The 25,545-nt window shown below is 41.5% G+C and overlaps 1 protein-coding gene across 2 annotated transcripts; it reads left to right on the forward strand.

Annotated features, from left to right (window-relative positions):
* Positions 14,443-25,247, forward strand: ZNF24 (zinc finger protein 24). Of its 2 annotated transcripts, none has more exons than XM_005696985.3 (4): positions 14,443-14,833; positions 16,702-17,200; positions 17,433-17,580; positions 19,491-25,247. In XM_005696985.3, the coding sequence occupies exons 2-4, from the start codon at positions 16,781-16,783 to the stop codon at positions 20,027-20,029; spliced, it is 1,107 nt and encodes a 368-aa protein (XP_005697042.2). In that variant the 5' UTR covers positions 14,443-14,833; positions 16,702-16,780; the 3' UTR covers positions 20,030-25,247. The 2 variants fall into 2 exon arrangements, with proteins under 2 accessions (XP_005697042.2, XP_005697043.2); XM_005696986.3 differs by lacking the exon at positions 14,443-14,833 and adding an exon at positions 15,372-15,513 and having other exon boundaries at positions 19,491-25,235.

The raw sequence follows: 25,545 nt of genomic DNA on the forward strand, positions 1-25,545 counted from the left end.
AATCTCTATGTCAAACACATTTTTTAAAGTATTTATTTTAATTGGAGGCTAGTTACTTTACAATATTGTAGTGGTTTTTGCCATACATTGACATGAATCAGCCATGGGTGTACATGTGTCCCCCATTCTGAACCCCCCTCCCACCTCCCTCCCCATCCCATCCCTGGGCACCAGCCCTGAGCACCCTGTCTCATGCATCGAACCTGTACTGGCGATCTATTTCACATATGATAATATACATGTTTCAGTGCTGTTCTCTCAAATCATCCCACCCTCACCTTCTCCCACAGAGTCCAAAAGTCTGTTCTTTACATCTGTGTCTCTTTTGCTGTCTTGCATATAGGGTCATTGTTACCATCTTTCTAAATTCCATATATATGCGTTAATATACTGTATTGGTGTTTTTCTTTTTGACTTACTTTACTCTGTATAACCAGCTCCAGTTTCATCCACCTCATTAGAACTGATTCAAATGTATTCTTTTTAATGGCTGAGTAATACTCCATTGTGTATTTGTACCACAGCTTTCTTATTCATTCATCTGCTGATGGACATCTAGGCTGCTTCCATGTCCTGGCTATTGTAAACAGTGCTGTGATGAACACTGGGATACACGTGTCTCTTTCAATTCTGGTTTCCTCGGTGTGTATGCCCAGCAGTGGGATTGCTGGGTTGTATGCCAAACACATTTTGGATTAGAAGTCTTTCTCCTACCTCTGGGCCTTTGTATGTATTCCTTTTAAACTCTTATCCAGCCCTCTATACTTTATCTAACTCCTGTATGTTCTTCAGATTTTAGCTCAGATGCCACTTCTTCCAGGAAGCTGTGACACCTTAAGAGTTGGTTGGGACCACCTCCACACCCTTCTGTTGAATCCATAGCAATCTATTCTCACTCTGGCATCACATTTATCACACGAAATAAAATATTTTTAAAATATTGAAATGCACTCAGGGGCTTCCCTGGTCATCCGGTGGTTAAGAATCCACCTACCAATGCAGGGGACACAGATTCGATCCGGCTTCTGGGAAGACCCCACGTGCCATGGAGCAACTTAAGCCCTTTTGCCACAACTGCTAAGCCCACACTTTAGAGCCTGCAAACCACAACTAATGAGCTCGTGCCCCACAGCTGAGGCCCGAAGGCCTCGAGCCCACGCTCTGCAAATAGAGAAACCACTGCCGTAAGAAGCCCATGCACCCCAACTAGAGAGTAGCTCCCGCTTTCTGCAACTAGAGAACGCCTGCGAGCAGCAAGAAAGATCCAACACAGCCCCCAAAATCTTTTTTTTTTTAAATGCACTTAGCCATAAAAAAAGAACGACAATGCCATTTGCAGCAACACGGATAGACCTAGAGATTGTCAAACTGAGTGAAGTCAGAGAAAAACAGGCATATGATATCACTTCTATGTAGAATCTAAACAAACGGTACAAATGAACTTATTTACAAAATAGAAAGTCACAGATGTAGAAAACAAACGTGGTTGCTGGGGAAAAAGGAAGGGAGGGATAAATTGGGAGATTGGGATTGACATATATACTTTACTGTATATATTAATAAAACATAACTAATGAGGGCCTACTGTATAGCACAGGGAACTCCACTCATTACTCTGTAATGACCTATATGGGGAAAGAATCTAAAAAGGAGTAGATATATGTATATGTATAACTGATTCACTTTGCTGTCCACCTGGAACTAATACAACTATGTAAATCAACTATACATCAATAAAATATTTTAAAGTAAAATATCAAACTGCAAAGATAGCGCAAGGCAGAGGACAGTGAATGATACTTTGAGAAGAAAGAAAGTTGTGAGAGAGCAAAAGAAAGAAAAACTAAAAGCCTTCTGATCCTGGGAATGGTGAGACAAAGAGGTCAGACACAGATGTTGTTTCACTTCTGCAGAAGTGCTGGAGGGGGCTGGGAGAGAGCTTGAAAGGGTAGGAAGCTGGTCTTGTCACTGAGCACATTGGGAAAACAATTGCCCAACAGACTTCCTGTGCTCCAAGGTTGGAATAATGTAAAACGGCCGTACGGAGTTAGCAAAGGGTCTCTGCCAGCTACCATGTGATTTAGAAGATGTGTTACCATTCCCCATGCCTGCTGGGGACCTTGGAAATTAGCTGATCGAAGCACCAGGAGAGCTGAGATCACAAAGTAACTTTGTGGAACCTGTACCCAGAGCTGTAAGTCTGAGCCACTCCTTAGAAGGGTGGCTAGGACCCAAGTGAAGGCACACCACCAAGGAAGGGGTACTGGCCTCCTGCTTGGCCTGAGGAACAGAGCACTTGCTGCTGCAGGTTTGATGAGCAAGCACCACAGCAGACCAGCTGCCCGGAACAGAAGCCAGAGAAAATGAGGAGGACAGCAAGGCCCCCGAGACCCAACCCACAGCATCACCTCTACACAGACCTCCAGATGGCGGAGAAGGGCAGAGGGAGAAATGGCCATGAGAGGGAGTTGAATTTAAAATGGACTGAATAATTTAATTCAACTCTCACCATCACACTCCCTACCCAGTGGGGTGGGGATTCAGGAAGCAAAAACATCAGCTATAAAAGATAAGCTCCATTTTTTTTTTTGCAATGTGATAGACTTTTATCCACTAAATGGATACTATATCTACTCCTGTATTGACTTCACTATTTTACGTTTCTTGAGAACATGAGCTACTTCATTCACTGGTGTTTCTCAAGTGTCAGACAGAATGCATGGCCCATAATAGGCACTCAAATATTTGTGGAATGAAAATATTTGAAAATCATATATCTGATAAAGGATTAATATCCAGAATGTATGAAGAACTCCTACAACTCAACAGAAAAAGAAAATAACCAAACGACCCATTTCAAAAATGGGCAAAAGACATGAACAGACATTTCTCCAAAGAAGATATATAAATGACCAATAAGAACTGGAAAAGACGTTCAGTATCACTCGTCTTTTGGGAATGCAAATCAAAGCCTCAATGACATACTACCTCGTACCCATCATGATGGCTGATTAAAAATACAAAAAAAAAAAAAAATAACAAGGGTTGGCAAAGATGTAGAGAAATTGGAACCCTGGAGCATCGCTGATGGAAATGTAAACTGGTACAGCTGTTGGAAAACAGCTTAGTGTTTCCTCAAAAAGCTAAACATAGAATTACCATATGATCTGGCAATTCCACTCCTAATATAGACTCCAAAGAGTTGAAAGCACGGACTCAAACAGATACTTGTGCACTTATGTTCATAGCAGCATCGTTCACAATAGCTAAAAGGGGGAAGCAACCCAAGTATTTGTCAGTAAATCAACAGATAAGCAAAAGCATACTATATACATACAGTGGGAAGACTCTTGAGAGTCCCTTGGACTGCAAGGAGATCCAGCCAGTCCAAAGGAGATCAGCCCTGGGATTTCTTTGGAAGGAATGATGCTGAAGCTGAAACTCCAGGACTTTGGCCACCTCATGTGAAGAGTTGACTCATTGGGAAAGACTCTGATGCTGGGAGGGATTGGGGGCAGGAGAAGAAGGGGACGACAGAGGATGAGATGGCTGGATGGCATCACTGACTCGATGGACGTGAGTCTGAGTGAACTCCGGGAGTTGGTGATGGACAGGGAGGCCTGGCGTGCTGCGATTCATGGGGTTGCAAAGAGTCGGACACGACTGAGCGACTGAACTGAACTGAACTGAACTGAAAAAGCAATGAAACTGTGACACAGGTATCCCCCACTTTTCAAAAGTTCGCTTTACACTACTTCACTTTTACAAAAGACCTACATCAGTACAGGTTTCTCCCGCTATCTGAAAGAAGAGTGCTCCTCTGAAAACTTTCATAGGCTGAAATGGTGTAAAGCAAAGAAGTGGTTACCTTAGACACAGTTCAAAGTTACAGTAGCTTGATGCTGAGATGCTGAGGGTAGTTCTCCAGGAAGGAGCTTCGTGGTGCTAACTTGGGTTGCTTGCGGCAAAGCAAATGCTGAAAGCTATCACTGCCTTTTTCCTTGAAAGTAAAAATCCTCCTCAGATTTATTTCAATTAATAAAAACAAGTACAGGTAGCCTCTGTGTTTTGAAAGTTCACTGTATATCACTTTATATCACTTCACTTTTATGAAAGACCGATGTTACTACCTGTTCCCTGGTGGCTGGTAAAGAATTCGCCTGTAATGTGTGAGACTTGGGTTCGATCCCTGGGTTGGGAAGATCTCCTGGAGAAGGGAAAGGCTACCCACTCCAGTATTCTGGCCTGGAGAAATCCATGGACTGTGTAGTTCATGGGGTCACAAAGAGTCGGACATGACTGAGTAACTTTTACTCACGTGGAGACAGCATGCATCCTGAACAGCAAGACTGGCACCGCCAAGCCCCTTCCCTGGAACTATACTCAGCATCTCAGAATCAAGCTGCCATAGCCTTGAACTATGTCTGTGAGCATCTGTGCTTTATCTTGATTGAGTTCATGTATCCCTGGTGGCTCAGTAGTAAAGAATCTGCCTGCAATGCGGGAGACCCGGGTTCAATCCCTGGATGGGGAAGATCTCCTGGAGAAGGGAATGGCTACCCACTGCAGTATTCTTTCCTGGAGAATTCCATGGACAAAGGAGCCTGATGGGCTACAGTCCATGGGGTCGGTCGCTCAATGTGAGATTGAGCACAGTACACCAAATCAGCTTCCAAAAGATTTCACAGAAGCTCCCTGCTTTGGGGTAGTGGAAGAAATTTGTACATGCTGCAACAGTGCTGAACCTTGAAAACACAGTGAATGAAATAAGCCGGATAAATAAAGATGAATATTGTATGATTTTATTTATATGAGGTATCTAGAATAGGCAAATTCATAGAATAGTGATTACCTGGACTGGGAGGGGGGGAAGAGGATTGAGGAGTTTTTAACGGGTACAGAGTTTCTGTTCGGGGTGATGAAAAAGTTCTGGAAATGGATAATTGTCATGGTTGTACAGCATTATGAATGTATTTAATGCCACTGAACTATACACTTAAAAATGGTTAAAGTGATAAACTTCATGTCTATTTTACCACAGGAACATTGGAGGAAACAAAAGGGAAAAGACTTTTCTATATTTCTGCCCTAATAACATTTATAGTTTATCAAAAAAAAAAAAAAAGAAGAGGAAACTGTAGATTGTCAAAAAGTAGATCATCTGGCAGATAAAATCCAGACAGGTGTTTGGTGAAGGGACTGACAAAGAATCTTCTCTTTGCCACTAACACTTAGGACAGGCCATGAGGAGACTGTTCCAGCAGTCCTAAAAGATTTGTTCTTACTTGTTTGACCACTCTGTGCGGCATGTGGGATCCTAGTTCCCTTGACCAGGGACCAGACCTGTGCTCCTGCATTAGAAGTGCAGAGCCCTAACCACTGGAGTACCAGGGAATTCCCAGTGTTGGAAGATCTGAATGGATTATATAAGCATTAAGTCCTGAATGGCTAGTAAATAATATTGGTTTATAATTTCTATCTTGGATTCCACATGCTTCCTTTTATAAAGCTATATGCTAAATACCTATAATTACTATTATATGCTAATTATTTGGGCTTCCCAGGTGGCTCAGTGGGTAAAGAATCCGCCTGCAAGGCAGGAGATGCAGGAGACGCGGGTTCAATCCCTGGGTCAGGAAGATCCCCTGGTGGAGGGCATGGCAACCCACTCCAGTATTCTTGGCTGGAGAATCCCATGGACAGAGGAGCCTCGTGGGCTACCGTCCACAGGGTTGCAAAGAGTAGGACATGACTGAAGTGACTGAGCACATGCTAATTATTTACTTTATTGATTCTTGACATTTTAACCTCATGGATGTGTCTCATTATCTGGATCTCTTAATCCTACTCAAGTTTGAATTTGAAGATTGGCTAAGATTAACTTGTTTGTCTTCAGATGGGAGACTGATTTTATTCAAAGTCTATAATGACATGGGGTGGCAGCTAAAATAAGGAACTCTATGGTCAGAGCTAATGATCAGCTGGATAGACATCTACCGTCTTTTCCTAGATAGTTCTGCTGGCTCCATTCTATTGAAGAAAGACTTGTCAGGACTGTAGGTAGAATATCTCCACTTGGACATGTCAGTGAGGCTGAATCAGAACTGAATTAGTCCATTAAATGTTGCTTTTGATTCATTTGACTCTTAGCAGTCTTGCCACCCAGGTGGTTTTAGTTTGATTTCTTGGTAGTCATTCAACCACAAATGATTAGTATAGGCCAATAATGATAATTCCATTCCACCTGCAAGTAATTTTGATTTTGTTGTTGTTGTTCAGTCCCCAAGTCATGTCCAACTCTTTGTGACCCAGTGGACTGTAGCCCACCAAGCTCCTCTGTCCCTGGGATTTCCCAGGGAAGAATACTGGAGTGGGTTGCCATTTCCTTCTTCAGGGGATCTTCCCAACCCAGGGGTCAAACCTGTATCTCTTGCATTGGCAGGTGAATTCTTTGAGCTACCAGGGAAGCCCTGTTTTGATTTAGGTACTGGCATATCACTCAATTTAGGCCAATGAGACATTAGGGAAAGCCTGCTGCCTAGCTTCTGGAAAAGTTTGCTTTCTTCTAAAAAAGAGACGATACTTTTCAGTCTCCAGATGTTCTTGTGACTGGTTCTGATAGCAGGCAGTCCTGCAAGAGCTGGAGGATGCAGCTGACCCAGGTGGAGGGAGGAGCTAAGAATGCTACAGATAAGCAGGACTAAGCCCTAAGGTACCACTTTTCATATACTTACACTAGAAGAGACAAAAGACAGCCAGGGTAAAAACCAGAAGATCAACTTAAAACCAAAATAAGTAGAAGAGAGAGAATGATAAAAGTAACAAACAGAGGCTCTGGTTCTAGGCAAGATGGAGTAAGCATCCTCCAACCCTGTCTCTCCCGAGAGAGTCCCACAGTTGTTGTCCAGTCGCTCAGTCGTGTCTGACTCTTTGCTACCCCCTGGACTATATAGCACACCAGGCTCCTCTGTCCTCCACTATCTGCCAGAGTTTACTTAAATTCAAGTCCACTGAGTCAGTGATGCTATCTAACCATCTCATCCTCTGCCACCCCTCTATCCTTTTGCTTTCAGTCTTCCCGAGCATCAGGGTCTTTTTCAATGAGTTGGCTCTTCCCATCAGGTGGCCAAAGTCCCAGAGAATCCCGGACAAAGATCACAGAGTAGCTCCCTGAGGACTCCTCAAAGTGAATAATAGAAAGCAGACTGGGGAAGAAGACTAGAATTTCAAGTTCCACTGAATTTTACCCTTTTCTTCCTTTTTGGTATCACCTGGCCTAGACTCAAAGGAAGCCTGAAACCCAGAAGTGCCCACAGAGAAGCCCAAGAGATGGGAAAGGGGTTCTTCAGGGTCAGAGAGCACAAGGGAAGTTCCATATCTTTCTTCGCTCAACTCCTCTCCCTGTGACAGCGGAGTGATAGCAGCACAGCAATGACACAGGACATGGGGCAGGCACTTCGAGAGAGAGGGGAGCGCTTCATTCTGCTCGGAGGAGCTTTGGTCCCAGAAGCTTGGTGCCAATCCCCACTGCTTTTATTTATTATTAAAATATTTATGTATTTGACTGCACTGGGTCTTGGTTGTGGCACACAGGATCTTTGATCTTCTTGGGACATGTGGAGTCTTTAGTTGCAGCATGCGAACTCTTAGCTGTGGCACAATGGATCTAGTTCCCTGACTAGGGATCACACCCAGGCCCCCTGCACTGAGAGCTCAGGGACGTAGCCAGTGGACCACCAGGGAAGTCCCAAGGAATAAAATTTAAAAATGAATAAATTGGAGTTCATCAAAATTAAACCTTTTTCTCTGTCAAGCATTCTATTAAAAGAAGATATAGAGATATAATTTTTAATCATGATTTTCCAGATTCATTCTTTATGTACGAAATGGTTTTAGCTCAATATTTTTTTAATTAAAAATTCAATTTATTCAAACTAAAAAATCATATATATTAGCTCTAGCTGCTATAACAAAATATCATACACTGGTGCCTTAAATAACAAATTTGTTCTTACAGTTCTGGAATTTGGAAAGTCCAAGGTAGAGGTGTCAGCTAATTTGGTTCCCTGTCACCCTGCTTATTAACTTATATGCAGAGTACATCATGCAAAATGCCAGGCTGGATGAAGCACAAGCGGGGATCAAGATTGATGGGAGAAATATCAATAACCTCAGATATGCAGACGATACCACCCTTATGGTAGAAAGTGAAGAGGAACTAAAGAGCCTCTTGATGAAACTGAAAGAGAAGAGTGAAAAAGTTGGCTTAAAACTTCAACATTCAGAAAACTAAAATCATAGAATCTGGTCCCATCACTTCATGGCAGATGGATGGGGAAACAATGAAAACAGTGACAGACTTCATTATCTTGGGCTCCAAAATCATGCAGATGGTGACTGCAGCCATGAAATTAAAAGATGCTTTCTCCTTGGAAGAAAAGCTATGACAAACCTAGACAGCATATTAAAAAGCAGAGACATTCCTTTGCTGACAAAGGTCTGCCTAGTCAAAGCTATGATTTTACAGTAGTCATGTATGGATGTGAGAGTTGGACTATAAAGAAAGCTAAGCGCCGAAGAATTGATGCTTTTGAACTGTGGTGTTGGAGAAGACTCTTGCGAGTTCCCTGGACTGTAAGGAGATCAAATCAGTCAATCCTAAAGGAAATCAGTCCTGAATACTCATTGGAAGGACTGATGTTGAAGCTGAAACTCCAATCCTTTGGCTACCTGATGCAAAGAACTGACTCATTTGGAAAAGACCCTGATGCTGGGAATGACTGAAGGCAGGAGGAGAAGGGGATGACAGAGGATGAGATAGTTGGATGGCATCACCAACTTGATGGACATTAGTTTGAGCAAGCTCCAGGAGTTGGTGATAGACAGGGAGGCCTGGTGTGCTACAGTCCATGGGGTCGCAAAGAGTTGGACACAACTGAGACACTGAACTAAACTGAATTTGGTTCCCAGGTGGGGGCTCTCTTCCTGGCTTGCAGATAGCCATCGTTATCCCTTGTCCTCACATGGTAGAGAAAGAGAGGAAGCAGCGCTGTGTGTCTCTTTTATAAGGGAACTAATCCCACTCTCATGACTACATATAAACTTAATTACCTCCCAAAGTGCCCAGCTTCAAATACTATTACACTGTGAATTAGGGCCTCAGCTAGTGAGTTTGGGAAGTGGGCACAAACTTTCAGTCCATAAAATTATATGACCTAGCAATTCCACTTCTAGATATTTACTCCAGAGAGATAAAAACTTATGATCACAAAGCCTGTCCATTAATATTTATAGTGTGCACGTGTGTTAGTCACTCAATCGTGTCCAACTCTTTTGCAACTCCATGGACTGTAACCCCATGCAACCTCAGGCTCCTCTGTCTATGGAATTCTCCAGGCAAGAATATTGGAGTGGATAGCCATTCCCTTCCCCAGGGGATCTTCCTGACCCAGGGATCAAAGCCAGGTCTCCTGCATTGCAGGCAGATTCTTTACTGTCTGAGCTACCAGGGAAACTTTATTTAAAATTGCCCAAATCTGGAATTAACCCAAAAGTCCTTCAATGCTTAACTGGATAAACAAACGATACCTACAGTAAAATCTTATTCAACAATATGCAGCAATAAAATGAAATGAACAACTGAGACCGGTAACAACACCACTAATGAATCTCAAAGCTTTTATACTTAATGAAAGTTATGTAAAAGGTTAAATACTTTATGATTCCACTTATATTACACTCTGTAAAAGTCAAAACTATTTTGATGGATAATAAACCAGTGGTTCTTGAGGAGGGCATGGCAACCCACTCTAGTATTCTTGCCTGGAGAACCCTATGGATAGAGGAGCCTGGTGGGCTACAGTCCATCACAAAGAGTCAGACATGACTGAGTCAACTTAGCATTCGCACATGCAAACCAGTGGTGCCATGGGTTATGGAGTAGAAAAGCTGTAAGTACATCTTGAGGGAGATTTGTGGAATGATAGAACTAACCTATATTATGATTTTGGTGATAGTTTCATAATTTATACATGTATTAAAAATCCTAGAGCTATCTGCTAAAAGCAGAACTAATTTTACTATTATTTTAAAACTTATTTAAAAAGAGAAGAACCCCATGAAATAAAAAAACAATAGAGAAAACATACAAAGCGAAAAGTTGTTTCCTTGAAAGATAAATAAAATTGACAAACTTCAAGGCAACACATATACAGAAAAATAAAGAAGACTACCAATTTCAGGAATGAAAAAGGGGACATCACTACTGATCCTGTAGACAGTATATTAAGGGAATGTTATGAACAACTTTATGCTAATACATCTAATAGCTTATGGATAAATTTTTTGAAAGACACTTTCCTTTATATCTCATTGAAATATAAATGAGACTACTTTCCCTTATATATCATTGACCATGAACTGAATCATATGACCATCTCTAGCTAGGCAAAGTGAGTTCATGGCAAAGGGAAACAGATAAGTCATGAATGGCTTAGCTCAATCACAACTTATTACCTATGGCTGAGCACAGTGTTGTTGTTCAGTTACTCAGTTCAGTTCAGTTGCTCAGTTGTGTCTGACTCTTTGTGACCCCATGGACTGCAGCACGCCAGGCCTCCCTGTCCATCACCAACTCCCAGAGCTCGCTCAAATTCATGTCTATTGAGTCAGTGATGCCATCCAACCATCTCATCCTCTGTCATCCCCTTCTCCTCCTGTCTTCAATTTTTCCCAGCATCAAGGTCTTTTCCAATGAGTCAGTTCTTCATATCAGGTGGCCAAAGTATTGGAGTTTCAGCTTCAACATCAGTCCTTCCAATGAATATTTGGGACTGATTTCCTTTAGGATTGACTGATTTGATCTCCTTACAGTCCAGGGGACTCTCAAGAGTCTTCTCCAACACCACAGTTCAAAAGCATCAATTCTTAGGGACTCAGCTTTCTTTATGGTCCAACTTTCATGTTCATATGTGACTATGGAAAAACTATTGCTTTAACTAGACAGACCTTTGTCAGCAAAAGAATGTCTGCTTTTTAACATGCTGTCTAGGTTGGTCATAGCTTTTCTTCTAAGGAGCAAGCATCTTTTAATTTCATGGCCGTAGTCACCATCTGCAGTGATTTTGGAGCCCCAGAAAATAAAATACGTCACTGTTGCTATTGTTTCCCCATCTATTTGCCATGCAGTGATGGGACCAAACGCCATGATCTTAGTTTTTTGAATGTTGAGTTTTAAGCCAGCTTTTTCACTCTCCTCTTTCAGTTGCTCAGTAATGGCCAACTCTTTGTGACCCCATGGATTGCAACACAGAAGGCTTCCTTGTCCTTCACTATCTCCTGGAGTTTGCTCAAGCTCATATCCATTGAGTCAGTGATGCCATCCAACGATCTCATCCTCTGTCATCCCTTTCTCCTCCTGCCTTCAATCTTTCCCAGCATCAGGGTCTTTTCCAGTGAGTCAGTTTTTGGCATCAGGTGGCCAAAGTATTGGAGTTTCAGCTTTAGCATCAGTCCTTCCAATGAATATTCAGGACTGATTTCCTTTAGGATGGACTGGTTAGATCTCCTTGCAGTCCAAGGGACTCTCAAGAGTCTTCTCCAACACCACAGTTCAAAAGCATTAATTCTTCGACTTTCATCCTTCTTTACAGTCCAATTCTCACATCCATACAGGACCACTGGAAAAACAATAGCTTTGAGTATATGGACTTTTGTCAGCAACATAATGTTTCTGCTTTTTAATACACTGTCTGGTTGTCATAGCTTTTCTTCCAAGGAGAAAGCATCTTTTAATTTCATGGCTGTAGTCACTGTCCATAGTGATTTTGGAGCCCAAGAAAATAAAGTCTGTGACTGTTTCCATTGAAAGTTAAAGTGTTAGTCAATCAGTCGTGTCTGACACTTTATGACCCCATCGACTGTAGCCCACTAGGCTCCTCTCTCCGTGGAATTCTCCAGGCAAGAACACTGGAGTGCGTAGCATTTCCTTCTCCAGGGGATCTTCCTGACCGAGGAATCAAACCCAGGACTCAGAAGATGGGGTTTCAAAACCAAGGTTTATAGTCCCTGCTCTCAAAAGAGTAAATTAGAGAAGAAAAACTCATTGTGATTTTATTTACTCTCTCAGAAAGAATGAAGAATGATAGAATGAATCCCAGGCAAAGGGTTTTGTTAAATTTTAACATTTTTAATCTGCCCAAGTACTTCTGTTTGATGTGTATGTTTTTAGTTTTCCAGCATTAATTAGATGTAAAAACACTTAAAGCAAGACAAAATAAAACAAAAATGCCTTGAGCTAGCTTTTATTTATTTATTGCTTTTTAAAACTTTATTTCGACACAGCTATACTTACAGAAAACCCAACTGCCAGTGCAGGGGACATAAGAGATGCAGGTTCAATCCTGGGTTGGGAAGATCCCCTGGAGGAGGACATGGCAACCCACTCCAGTATTCTTGCCTGGAAATTCCATGGGCAGAGGTGGGCTGTGGTCCATAGGGTCACAAAAAGTTAGACAAGACTGAAGCCACTTAGCACGCATGCAAGCATACTTACAGAAATACACTCATACTGGTTAACAGAATGCAATTTAACTTACACTACACAATTTGGACCAAAAAACTTGGTACATGGCTTGCTTTTAAAAAGAAAGAAAAAGGGTTTTCAATCTGGTTTATTTTTTATCTATTACAAATGTATATACAAGATCCTCCATCAAATTCTGCTAAAGTACACAGCATGAACCTTGAGAAATTAAATTTTGGTTTGTCTCTGAAAAATAACATGAGCTAGCTTTTTAGAGTCACCAAAGAGAGAACAGTTGGGAAGAGCAGCCAAGTAGGTTGGTGGCAATAGCCAAGTAGGAAAGAAAAAAGTAAAGACTTCAGAAACTTCCTAAACGAAGAGAGACGAGTCATCAGAAGTAGCAGGGGTTTGGAGGGGCAAAGCTCCAGTCAGAGTAGAGGAGTGCTATACCATCAGCTGCTAACTCATGAGCTTTCTCATTCACCAGTCCAGCAGACTGAGGGCTCTTTGCAAAGGGAACTTTCCCAAAGAGGCAGAAAGCTGAAGCCTGAGGATCTTGGAATGCTTCTGAAAGGCTGGACCTGCATTTCTAACACAGACCTTAAACAACAGGGCTCTTTCTTTGTGGTTTCTTAGGCCTGACATGTGACTTAGCAAAAGCAGCAATCTGAGCAGCCCACACTTTATTCATTTATTCAACAAATATTTACCGAGTTCTCTAGTCATTCCTAAAGGAAATCAACTCTGAATATCCTTTGGAAGGACTGACACTAAGCTGAGGCTCCAATACTTTGGCCACCTGATTTGAAGAGCCAACTCATTGGAAAAGACCCTGATGCTGGGAAAGATTGAAGGCAAAAAGAGAAGGGGGTGGCGGAGGATGAGATGGTTGGAAGGCGTCACTGACTCAATGGGCATGGATTTGAGCAAACTCCAGGAGACAGTGAAGGACAGAGGAGCCGGGGTGCTGCAGTTCATGGGCTCACAGTCAGACCAGACTTGGCACCTGACCAACCACCATGTACCAGGCAGTCAATATCCTGGGATTACTATGTGGAGATACTGTGGTGAATAAGGCAGGCACAGTCTCTGCCTCTATGGGTCTTATGGACAAAAGCAAAACAAACAAACAAAAAAATAGAGAAGTGAATAAATGAGATCGCTTCTACCCAGTGCTATGAGAGAGGGGAGGCTTCCAGGAGGAAAGGTGGTCAGGAAGGCTGAGGATCCAGACCACAATGAGCCTATAGAGCTGGAGAGTGGGGGTGGGGGCAGGGAACAGACTAGCGGGGCCTTACAGGAAAATGTAAGGAATTTTTATGTCATAATTAAGGCAGTAGGGGAAGATTCCCCTGAAGGAGGAAATGGCAACCCACTCCAGTATTTTACCTGAAAAATCCCAAGGACAGAGCAGCTTGGCCGGATACAGTCCATAGGGTGGCAAACACAATGAGCAACTGAGCACAAGCAGGAGTAAGGCAGTTAGGGATCCATTAAACGTCTTTACATAGGGGAATTAAGTTGTCTGATTTCTGTTTTTAAACGATCACTTTGGCAGCTGCTTTGTAATATAAACTGTCAAGCCTCAAGTCAGAAAATGACCACGCATTCTGCAAATTCAGTGTGAGCTCACTGCCAAAGCTCTTGGTTAAGAGTCTCATCTTGTTTCCCTGACAAGTAAACTGGTCATAATAAAGTTGTATGGCGTAGCAAGTAGGAGGCAAAGGTGAGAGTCATGCCTTGGTTTCAAATCTTGCTTCCCACTCACCAGTTATGAGCACTCCGCAAGCTATTTACTTGTGCCTCAGTGATCTCAGCTATGAAATGGGAATAACAAAAGTACTTACTATCTCAGCGTTGTTGTGAAAATGAAATTACATGTAAAGAACGGTGACAGTGCCTGGTACAAAGTAATTAACATTCATAAATATTCATAATACTTCTTTCAGAGAACTACTGTGACGATCACATGAGATAATGCATGTGAAAAGGCTTATGAAACCGTAAAGACTGTCTTAGTGGCAGAATTCTTTCTTTTCCTTGTCTTTCAAGCGGAACCCAGAAGGCTGGGATACCGGGGGAGGAAGGCGCGAGGCCAAGCGCAGCCTCAAAGCAGTCATTGTCGTTGGACAGCCCTTCCCCCGGCCCAGAGCGCATCTCCATGGCAACGTGGGGCTTCGCCTCCCCCCCTGCCTCCTGGGGCCCACAAACCGGAAGCAGTCCGCGCCGGGGGCTGCTGGGAAACGGCTCGTGAGCGGCGTTTCTGCGTCGGCCGAGGACAGCGAAGCGGCTGTGGTTCCCGAACCCGAGGTTTGCGCGAGTTGGGGGGAAGGGTGTGAGAGACGCTGGCTTGGGGGCTGCAAACTGCTTGACAAGAGTCAGCGAAGAAGCCTGGCGGGAACCTTCCTCGGCTTCTCCCAGAGGCGCGGGGGACAGGCCGCGGTCTCCGTGCCCTGCAGTTGTGGGACGGGCAAGGGAAGACGAAAAGCCAGATCAGGCTTTCAGCACCCTCGAAGAGTCCTCCATCCCTTGTGTCCTTCGCGACCCCCGACTTCCCCTCCCCCATCGGCCGGTTTTGTTCTATTTCGAGGCCCTGGCATCTCGCGGAGAGTTCTGGGATTCTTCTCGGGTGGAGGTGGGAGTGGGCGGGCCTCGCGCGGGGCCTGCCGGGACTTGTAGTTCAACTGGCCGCGGGCGGAAGTGCCGCGGCTCGTTTGCTGTTGTGGCTGGGTGGCATTCGGTCTGAGGAAAGCCGCCGCCGCGAGTGCAGGGAAAAGGGGCTGACGTCGTTGGGGTGGGGGTGCGGTTCGAAGCGGCACTCTGCAGGAGTGCGTGGGGAGGTCACTTGGGACCGGGCTCTCCGCCCAAAGACGGTCGGGACCGCGGACCTGCGCTCCCCGCAACTCCTCACATCCCACCGCCAGAGTGCTGTTTGAGAACGTAAAAGGAAGAGAAATTTCTTTTCTGTAGAATGCTTGAGCCGTAGAAAGGTAGGGTCTTGGAATAGAAACAGATCTGTAGGCCAAAGCTACGTGTTTATAAGGCCGCCACACTCCAGAGTATTTAATTAAACTTGTGTGTATGTTACCTGATAAGATCTTTTCTGATTCCTAGTTTTGGTAGGGTTACAGGAAGTTTTTGGAAATTAGCTTTCGTATTCTGGGGCGTATATGGGTACATTGAGCAGCTGCGTGGCTCATTCTTAACGGGTGTTGTAGACAATGGTATGGGCATGACTGTGCAAATACCAAGGAAAGGATCAGAAATAGCACAAGGTTTCCATGAACGTAGTAGCTGGGGAGATTGTGAGTCATTCAATGTCAGCGGAAGAATCTGCACCACAAAGGTGTTACGAGAGTTCTTTTTCCCCCTAGAATTTGCTGATTAATGCCTGTCGTTCCTAATTTAAAGGTATTTATGGTGTGGAGGGTAACTGAAAAATAATTAAATTTTATGGCACATAGTGGTTCCTTTTTTCCAACATTATTATCTATTCCTGACCAAGTGAATTTTTTTTAACGTATATTTAAAGTCCTAGGAGTTCTTAAGCATTTAAAAAATAACTGTTAAACGTTTTGTGAAAAAAAATTTTTTTAACAGATAGTAAAAAAGCAGTCCCTGCTTTTGAGATGACCTAAGTGTGTCAAGGAACATCAGTATTGAATTGTAGATAATGTGTTCAAGGGTCAGATGCATTTAGATAACACTGAGAAGGGCTGGTTCTTAACTTGGATTCTTTTGATTGTTGAAATAGGTTTTGTTGATCATAGGTTGGCAAACTTTATCTCTAGAGGACCAGGGTAAATATTAGGTTTCTCATGCCCTATAGTGCCTATTGCAATTACTCAACTCTGCTATTGTAGTGTGAACAAATGAGTAAAATTATTTATGGAGACAGACGATTTAATTTCGTGTCATTTTCACATGTCATGGAGTGTTCTTTTGATTTTTTTCCAACCATGTACAAGTGTGAAAACTATTCTTAGTATACGCATTGTACAAAAATGGGCAGCTGGCCAGATTTAGTCATGAGCTGTAGTTTGCAAACTTCTAGTTCAAGTTATTGATTGGCATTTTTAATCTAGTAAAAGAATACATTTTTATTTCCTTTAATCAGTCTGTGTCCAGGTTCTTAGAATATTTAGTCATTTATATATTTTTCATTTCTTGTGCCTCAGGAGTGCCTGTGAAGAAAACTGGGTATTTCCCTAAGGTATCTTGCCTTGATTGTCTTTCCTTGAAGTATTACAAATCAGGATGTCTGCACAGTCAGTGGAAGAGGATTCAATACTTATCATCCCAACTCCAGATGAAGAGGAAAAAATTCTAAGAGTGAAGTTGGAGGAGGATCCTGATGGTGAAGAGGGGTCGAGTATCCCCTGGAACCATCTTCCTGACCCGGAGGTTTTCCGCCAGAGGTTCAGGCAGTTTGGATACCAGGATTCACCTGGGCCCCGGGAAGCTGTGAGCCAGCTTCGAGAACTTTGCCGTCTGTGGCTCAGGCCAGAGACACACACAAAAGAACAAATCTTGGAGCTGGTTGTACTGGAGCAGTTTGTTGCCATCCTCCCCAAGGAGCTACAGACTTGGGTTCGAGAGCATCATCCAGAGAATGGAGAGGAGGCAGTGACGGTCCTGGAGGATTTAGAGAGTGAACTAGATGACCCTGGACAGCCAGTAAGTTTCCTGTGTTAGGAGCACTGGCGTAGCAGTATTCACAGCTTCTGAATTAGTTCCACTCAACTAAGTTAGAATTATGTTTATGCTTCCCCTCCCCCCCTTCATTATTTATGCTGCTTTGCCCTCTAGGCCTCTGCAGCGTATGTTTTGTATGATTTCTTTGGTGTGTGTTTTAGTTTTGATTCTCATCAAATTCCTTCTCAACTGAACCAATTCCTATCATTTCCAGGTTTCTCTTCATCGACGAAAACGGGAAGTGTTAGTGGAGGAGATAGTATCTCAAGAAGAAGCTCAGGGATTACCGAGTTCTGAGCTTGATGCTGTGGAAAACCAGCTGAAGTGGGCATCCTGGGAGCTCCATTCCCTAAGGCACTGTGGTGAGGACCGGAACTCCGTGTGGGCTGGAGAGTGAGAGTGTGGATCTTTTGTCCAGAACTCTGCTTATTTTTACTGGGAGCAGGGAGGGAGAATAATCACCTTCACCTGATTGCTTAGACATAGACACATTGTAGGATTTCTATTCTTATGTGATAACAGTTGGTTTGCTAACCTTGAGTCTTTTATTCTTCAACATAACATCATCAACCTTTTCTTTGCTTTTATGTCTTTCTTTGAAGGCCTGCCCATTTCTGGTGGGCATTTGACTTACTCTGAGCCATAACCCACCTCTGTGGCTTATTTGCCACCTGTTTCACATCCTTCCAGTCTCCTACCTAGTCTCTCTGGTATAATAAGCTTACTTCTTCAAATCTAGTTTTTTTTGTTATCACCAGAATCTTTTCGTATTTTCAGCTTTTTTGTTTTTTTCTTCAACATAAGTACAGAAAAATTAAATGGAAAGATCGTTCACTAATGCCATTCTTTCCCAGCATCTTGGTAGTTAATGCCGCATACTTACTTATTTTGATACAATCCTGTATATTCCTAAACCTGCTAGATTTCTTTTTCATATTTATAGAAATTAAAATGAAATTTTGTTTGTGACTGCTTTGGGCATCATTTCTTGAGGTAGTTGAAGGTAATGCTAGTGCAAGCCAGATGAGTTCTGAGTAGGCTGCCCCTCTGAATTATGGGGTGTTCTTCTGTGCAGTAAAGTTTGAGAAGCAGTATCTTTGGTTGTTGGAGGTGGCATCTTCCTGGGTGGCAAACTTCTCCTTTGCCTGAACTATAGAATAGACTTAATTCTTGCCTCTAAACTGTAGAATAGAATAAGTCTCACCTCATTTTAGCGTCTGGTCTTTACCACACTTGGGAACTAAATTCTTTCTGTGCCATTAGTCACCTTCACACTCACTCCTCTGTTATTCAAGTCTCCAGACCTCACTAATCTCCTCTGACTCTTCAGTATCTCTTTGTCAGCCTTCTTTTCTATCTCTTTCTTAATCATTTGTTACAGACTTTCTCACTATGTACAAGTTTTTGAGTGCTTCTGTTCACCCTTTAGTAACTGTTTATTCATCAAAGCTTAAAGTTTCAGGAAGGTCTTAGATGAGACTTGCTCATACCACTCCTGCCTATAGGTAGATGATGGTACCTCATGTTGGTAATTCAGGCTGTTCTTTCACTGTGCACATCTAACAGGCCTAGAAGTCACAGCTTATCTTAATACCATGACAAATACCAAATACAGCAAGTTGCTTTTACAGGAAAACTTCAGTCATTAAAAGAGCCTTGAATCTGGAAGTGTCGTGTCCCAAGTTAACACAGGATGCTCCCAGCTTACCTTCAGCTGCTTCTTGTTAGGACTGCTGTATTCTCCTTGTAATCTAATCTTGGCTTTGACCTGCCTTGTCTTGCTCATTTTAGAAAAATTACTGTCTGACAGATTGGTTACTTACACTTTATATTTTGATATAATTTCTCCCTTTTTCAAAGCAAAACAATGTGATTTCCTGATGGCAAATTTTGATTTATTTTTCTCCTGACCTTAGCTGCATCTCTGTGTCTCCTAACAAACTTAGACTCTCTGAAACATCTGTGGTTTTTCCGCAGTTTGATTTTTGACCACCATTGTGTAACCTACTCCCTGTGCTACCACTTACTAGGATACAGCCTTTTAATTCCTCATATGTTCCCATGCTCTCATCTCATTAACCTCATAATCAGTTGTTTTCATTTTTTTCTTTTTTGAGACTAGGCAGTATCATCACCAGTTTCATGGTGCTGTTTATAGACATATATAAGCTATTTACTTCTAGTTCATTGTTCTTTAATATTTTTTTTTCTTCAGTTGTCTGTCCTCCCAGAATAGGAAGTAAGTGATATCTACATTTTCTGTTTATTTCAGATGATGATGCTAGGACTGAAAATGGAGCTCTAGCTCCAAAGCAGGAGATTCCTTCAGCAGGAGAATCTCATGAAGTTTCCGGCACTCTCAATATAGGTGTTCCTCAAATCTTTAAATATGGAGAAACCTGTTTCCCTAAGGGCAGGTTTGAAAGAAAGAGAAATCCCTCCCGAAAGAAACAGCATATATGTGACGAATGTGGGAAACACTTCAGTCAGGGCTCAGCCCTTATTCTTCATCAGAGAATCCACAGTGGGGAGAAACCCTATGGATGTGTTGAGTGTGGGAAAGCATTCAGCAGGAGTTCCATCCTCGTGCAGCACCAGAGAGTCCACACTGGAGAAAAACCTTACAAATGTCTCGAATGTGGAAAAGCTTTTAGCCAGAATTCTGGGCTTATCAATCACCAGAGAATCCATACTGGGGAGAAACCTTATGAATGCGTTCAGTGTGGGAAATCCTATAGTCAAAGCTCAAATCTTTTTAGACATCAGCGAAGACACAATGCAGAAAAACTTCTCAATGTTGTGAAAGTTTAAGAAATTAAAAAAAAAAAGTCAGCACTCAGGTCTTTTTCTTCTGAAATGAAGACAAAATTGAAAACATGAAATGACATAGTTTTCCTATAGACTGTTAGAAAATCCACTGGGAAATGTAGAAAATCTTCACCCATTATTATTATCTTGAAAGGAATGGTGTCATACCTGCCTAGAAACTGAAATTTTAAACTTAATTCAGGTGTTAATGCCTAATCTTCCATGTGATATTTCTTATTATTTTTCCTAATGATGAACTACCTGATCTTTGTCCCTTTGTTACAAAGTTTGCTTCTTAGACAGATACATTATTTGTGTTGGTCATCAAAATGTTCTTTGCAAGGATACATTCCCTTCTGCATTGAAAAGCAACATAAGAATTACAAAATCTGAAAACTGAAACCACTTTTTCCAAATTTACCTGTTTCCTTTTACCTAATTTGAATATGAATTTTTGAAAATAGAAGATAAAAGGTGACCAAAAAGCAGAGTGAAATGAGCCTTAAAACTCAGATAAGAAGTGACGGTTGATAAAACGTCAAAAAGTGAAAGGGACACCTAGATTGGGGAAGACTGACAAATACTTTGATCCAAGAATTGAAATGTATCAAGAATTTATTCTAGGTATAATTATCTGCCTGCTGGAAAACTCAAAAATAGCTCATCCTACCTGTAATTGAGAAGCAACCCACTCATGAAAATAATGTCTTCTCATGTATCATTAGAAAGTGAACAGTCTAAACAAACAGTTGTAAAGCTTTGAAGGTAGAAATTATAACACTAGGGGAGGATCTGTAGTGAATGGCAGTGTTGAAGGGCAAATGTAAACGAGTAATGGTCTGTCTTGGCTTTTAGAAAACAGAAGACTTGAAGATCTAAGTCGTCGTTATTTTTCCTTCATTTTTGTTGAGGACAGGAAAATCCCTGATAGGTGAGGAACAAGGTATCAGGGTTTTGATTTTACTCTTTTGGTACAAAAGGGTTGAACACCAAGCTAACAGAGCAGCCATGCGTTTATTATTAAATTTTCTACCAACAAGGCACTGTGCTAGGTACTGTAACCCTGCCATGGGGAGGTAGGTATTCTTCCACTGTAAATCACTGGGGGTTGGTATAAAGCTGTTTCCTGTGAGTTAGCCTCTCCCCCCCCCCCACCGACCCCAGTCTAAGCAGTCCTGGGATGGGGGGTCACCTCTGAGATTCCTAGAGCCATAGTTCTCTTACCAGGGTGTTGTATTGGGGAAAGGAGGACTCAGCTCAAAGAGCTAGCCAGCTTGTCAGCAGTCTTCAGAGGTGAGTCCAAGATAATATCACAGTTTGGAAGTTTATGGGTCTTTTATAAAAAAAAAAAAAAAAAAAAAAACTAATCAATCTCTAGTAGTATTGAGGTTGTACTTAACATATTAGGTTGAATGGATTGTTCTATTTAAAAAAGAACTAGGCTATTAACAACTAGTTTATTAATTGTCAGAGTTGGAGCTTTTTTTAATTTTAAGTCTTAACACATTTAAAAAAATGTATAAAAGTAATAACATTGTAGTAGTAGGATTATATACTCCTTGGTTGAGAATCCCAAATACTGTGGTTCTGTTTAGTTGAAAACTCTGGAAGTTAAAATACATAGAATATGAGAAAAGGCTTTTTTATAGTGGGCATAATTGTGTGGAAAATGACCCATGTGAATAAAAATATTACGTATTTCCAGAGTTTTGGGTTGCATCTGGTGCTTGGATCAAATTAAAAAATGGAAGGTGTGATTTGCATGAGCCTGTTAAAAAGCAGAGTAATAAATGCAAGGCTAGCTGGTGGAGAAGTGAGGCAGAACGGAGCTTGTTTATAGAATTTTTTGATAATTATAAGAAATGTGCTTTATAGATTAAGATTTATTGAAGTATAAATATGTAGTAATGATATAATGTATTTTAAGTTATACAAGAATATGTAGGGACTTTTGTTTGGGTCTTTTTCTCTTTGTGGCTGAGAGGAAACAAGTCAGTGTCCAATAAAGCTATGAATTCCTCTGCTCTAAGATAAAAACGGTCTTGGGTTGATTGATTTATTTATAACTGGCTTCTTTCCAAGTAGGTTCTGAAGTGGCATATTTGGAATACTGCTGGGATGACAGAATTCTTTTATCAGAGTAGGTAAGAAAGGAGTAACCTCTTGGTGGCTAGAGTTTCATGGTTTTTTAGATCTTCTCTTTTCCTGTATACAAAGAAGCTTCCCTGAGGTACATTTGTCATAAATGCCAAAGATGTTTGGTGTAATGTGTGAACTTAGAAAAAAGTATTAGAGTTGGCAAATGTGAGTTTGTCTTGTCATCTCTGATACCTGTGTGTTGTTTAAGAAGGATTCTGAGACTAAGGCAAGGCTCTGGGGGGAAAATGGACTGGACCCCAGAAAACTGGGTGATGATACACATTAAAAGGAAATGATTGTCTTTGTAGTCCCCATCTCTGGTTATCTATTCAGTGCTTTATGATTTCGTCTGGACTTTCATTGATGTCCACTCAGATGATCATAGTTGGCAATTCTGGGGGGTGCCCAGCCTTTGATGAAGTGGTGATCTAGCATTGCCAAGCAGTGGCATCTGTTGGGTTAGCAAATGAGCAGTCATTATTAAGGCAAGCAGACTGCTTTTGCCTGATCAGTAGCCACTGAGCACTTGCTCATTACTGCGAAGTTTTCTTTTGATTTTCTTGGAGGTTGAACTCTGCACATTCACACCCAGTTGGCACTTGATCATTTAGCAGTAGGTCTGTCACATTTGTGTAAGTTGCAGGGAGGGTTCTATGTACTGAAATAATCTGCATGCCAGTCATTGGGTTAGACACTACCCATCTCCCTTAGATTTGTAGACTAGGAAAGCAAGATTTAGAGATTGTGTGGCTTGCATGTGGCCAGTTAGAGCTAAAACTCAAATCTAGTTCTGTGAACTCCAGGGATGTATTTTTTTTTTACAATGCAGTGAATGATGGCTATTAAACCTTGACTGGTAAATTTTATGCTTTTATCTTATGGTTAGCAAATATAAAAGCTATTAAAACATACTTGTTTGACTTTTCTACAGTTCAAAAACACAAAATGAAAAAGGACATTTCTTTTTATGGTCTAAATTGACAAGTAATAATTATTTGGTTTGCTCTTCTTCCAGACTTAGGCATATACATAATTAAGCAAAAACTTGTTAATAGCTGACACTTGTCACTGTACACAGATACTGTTGGAAGCGCTTTACCATGGATTAACTCTTAATCCCCACACCGACCATATGAGGTAGGTACATACCCCCATTTTACATGTATGCACTGAAAATTGCCTCCTCTCCCTCCCACTTGGATGTAGACTTTTATTTTTTTATGGCTACATACTAACCCATTGCATCAATAACGCTATAACTGGGACTTCCCAGGCAGTCCAGTGGTTAAGACTGGGCACTCCCAATGCAGGGGGCACAAGTTTGGTCCCTGATTGGGGAACTAAGATCCCACATGCCACACAGCACAGCCTAAAAAAATATGCTGTAACTTATTAGACAACCCCTATTGGTAGGTAATTTCATTAGTTCCATTTTTTTTTTCATTACCAAGAAAAGTAGAGTTAACATCCATATATATTTTGCTGCCTATGTGGGTATTTCTGTAGCGTAAATAGCCAGAAGTGGATTTATTGGGTCAGGAAATGTACATATTTAATGTTTGGAGAAACACCATGAGAAAATATTGTACCACTTTGCAACTCCATCACTAGTTAGAGTGCCTCTTTGCCTATATTCCCAACAACCCTGAATCCTTCAATGTGTTTGCTCTTGTTTTTGGTTAATAAGGAGAATTATCTTTTTATACTTATTTGCGATTTGCAAATATACTTTTTATTTCCAATTGTGAATTGCATTTTCCCATTTTTAATTACGAAAATATAAATGACTACCATCTCAGTGTACAAAACTTTTATAAAGGAGCGAAGAGAGACCCTTTTCTCCAGCATTTCCTATCACATTCCACTGCCCGCAGTTGAGTATGCATTCATCTAATCTCCTTTACATAATTCCCATGTGAATATGCATATAATATAAATGCCATTTTTACATAAATAGGATATATATATGTATTGTTCTGCAGCTTGCTTTTTTTGTCTCGAAAACCAATCCTGAGGTCTTTAAATCTCCTTAATGGTTGAATAATATTCAGTACTATGAAAATACCATTATTTAACTGTTCCCTTATTTTTTCTTTTGCTCTCACATTGCCAAAGTAAACATCTCTTTCATATCTTTATGCATGTGTGTGAATATTTTTTTAGAATGGAGTAGAAGGTAGATTGTTGGGTCTATCAGATTGTTACCAGATTGTCTATCAGGGAACAATCAGATAGTAGACCCACCTTAGCCTTCCAAAAGGCCTTCATGACTTTGTTTTCACCAACTGTATGGAAAGTGCTCATTTCCCCATAAAGCTTTACCTGCACTTGATAATTTTTATCTGATGGGCAAAAAAGAAAAAAAGGATCATTTTACATTTTCCTGATTAATGGCAAGGTTAAGGTTATTTTCATATATTTATTGGCCGTTTAGAGTTTTATGATAGATAGTTTGTATCCTTCACCTGCTTTTCTTTTGAGTTATGTGGATATATGTTGTTTCTGTTCAGCATCTCTTTCCCTGTCTTGTGATAACAGAATATATATTGTGGGGAACCCATTCCCTGTGGCTTAGGTGAGTATATGACCAGGTCAGGCCTTCCTGAGTCCCACAGCTCCTTAGCCACAGTGATTAAAGAATGGGCGTGTAACCCAAGTCAGGCTAAAGAATGCCCTCAACGGAACTTCTGCTGGAACTCTTGGAAAGAACGCTCAACAGAGATCCCACGAACTAAGGACTGTGTAAGCCTGAAAATTTGTACTATGTGGAAAGAGTCTGAGGGTAAACTCAGAGGCTAGCAGAAAGGAATGAGAGCTAAGTTCTGATGTCATTTTTCTGGAGGCCCTAGATCCAGCTGTGCCTAAAGCCTGCCCTACCTCTGGACTTTAACGTTTTGTGAGCCAATAAAGTCCCTTTCTTGTTTAAAATAACTGAATTGGGTTTCTGTCCTGATTAATATAGGTTATTTGTATTTTCTTACTGATTTGTAGAAAACCTTTGTAATTTTAAATTCTAGACTTATACTTTATGCACTCCATAAGTTAATAAAATTAGCATGGCCTTCCATGATTTGGCCTCTGTCAACCTCTGCCATTTGTTATTACTCTACTCTTGTCTACATCACACAGCACATACATATACTTTAAATTCCAACAATAACAACACTGGTGTTGGGAATGTCTGTAGATAAAAAAACGTCACACAGTCAAATCCTTGGCATTTCTCTGTTCCCATCCTTCTTACAGATTCATTAACTTGGGACCCAGACTGGGGATTACACTGCTGAGTGTATGCTCTACTCACCTCCAGCCATCACTCTTGGGGTGTTCCCCCCAAGCACCCCCTGTATGTGACTTGGAATGCCTTCCCATGTCCTCCA

This window comes from Capra hircus, chromosome 24, assembly GCF_001704415.2.
Source record: "Capra hircus breed San Clemente chromosome 24, ASM170441v1, whole genome shotgun sequence".
Taxonomy (NCBI): domain Eukaryota; kingdom Metazoa; phylum Chordata; class Mammalia; order Artiodactyla; family Bovidae; genus Capra; species Capra hircus.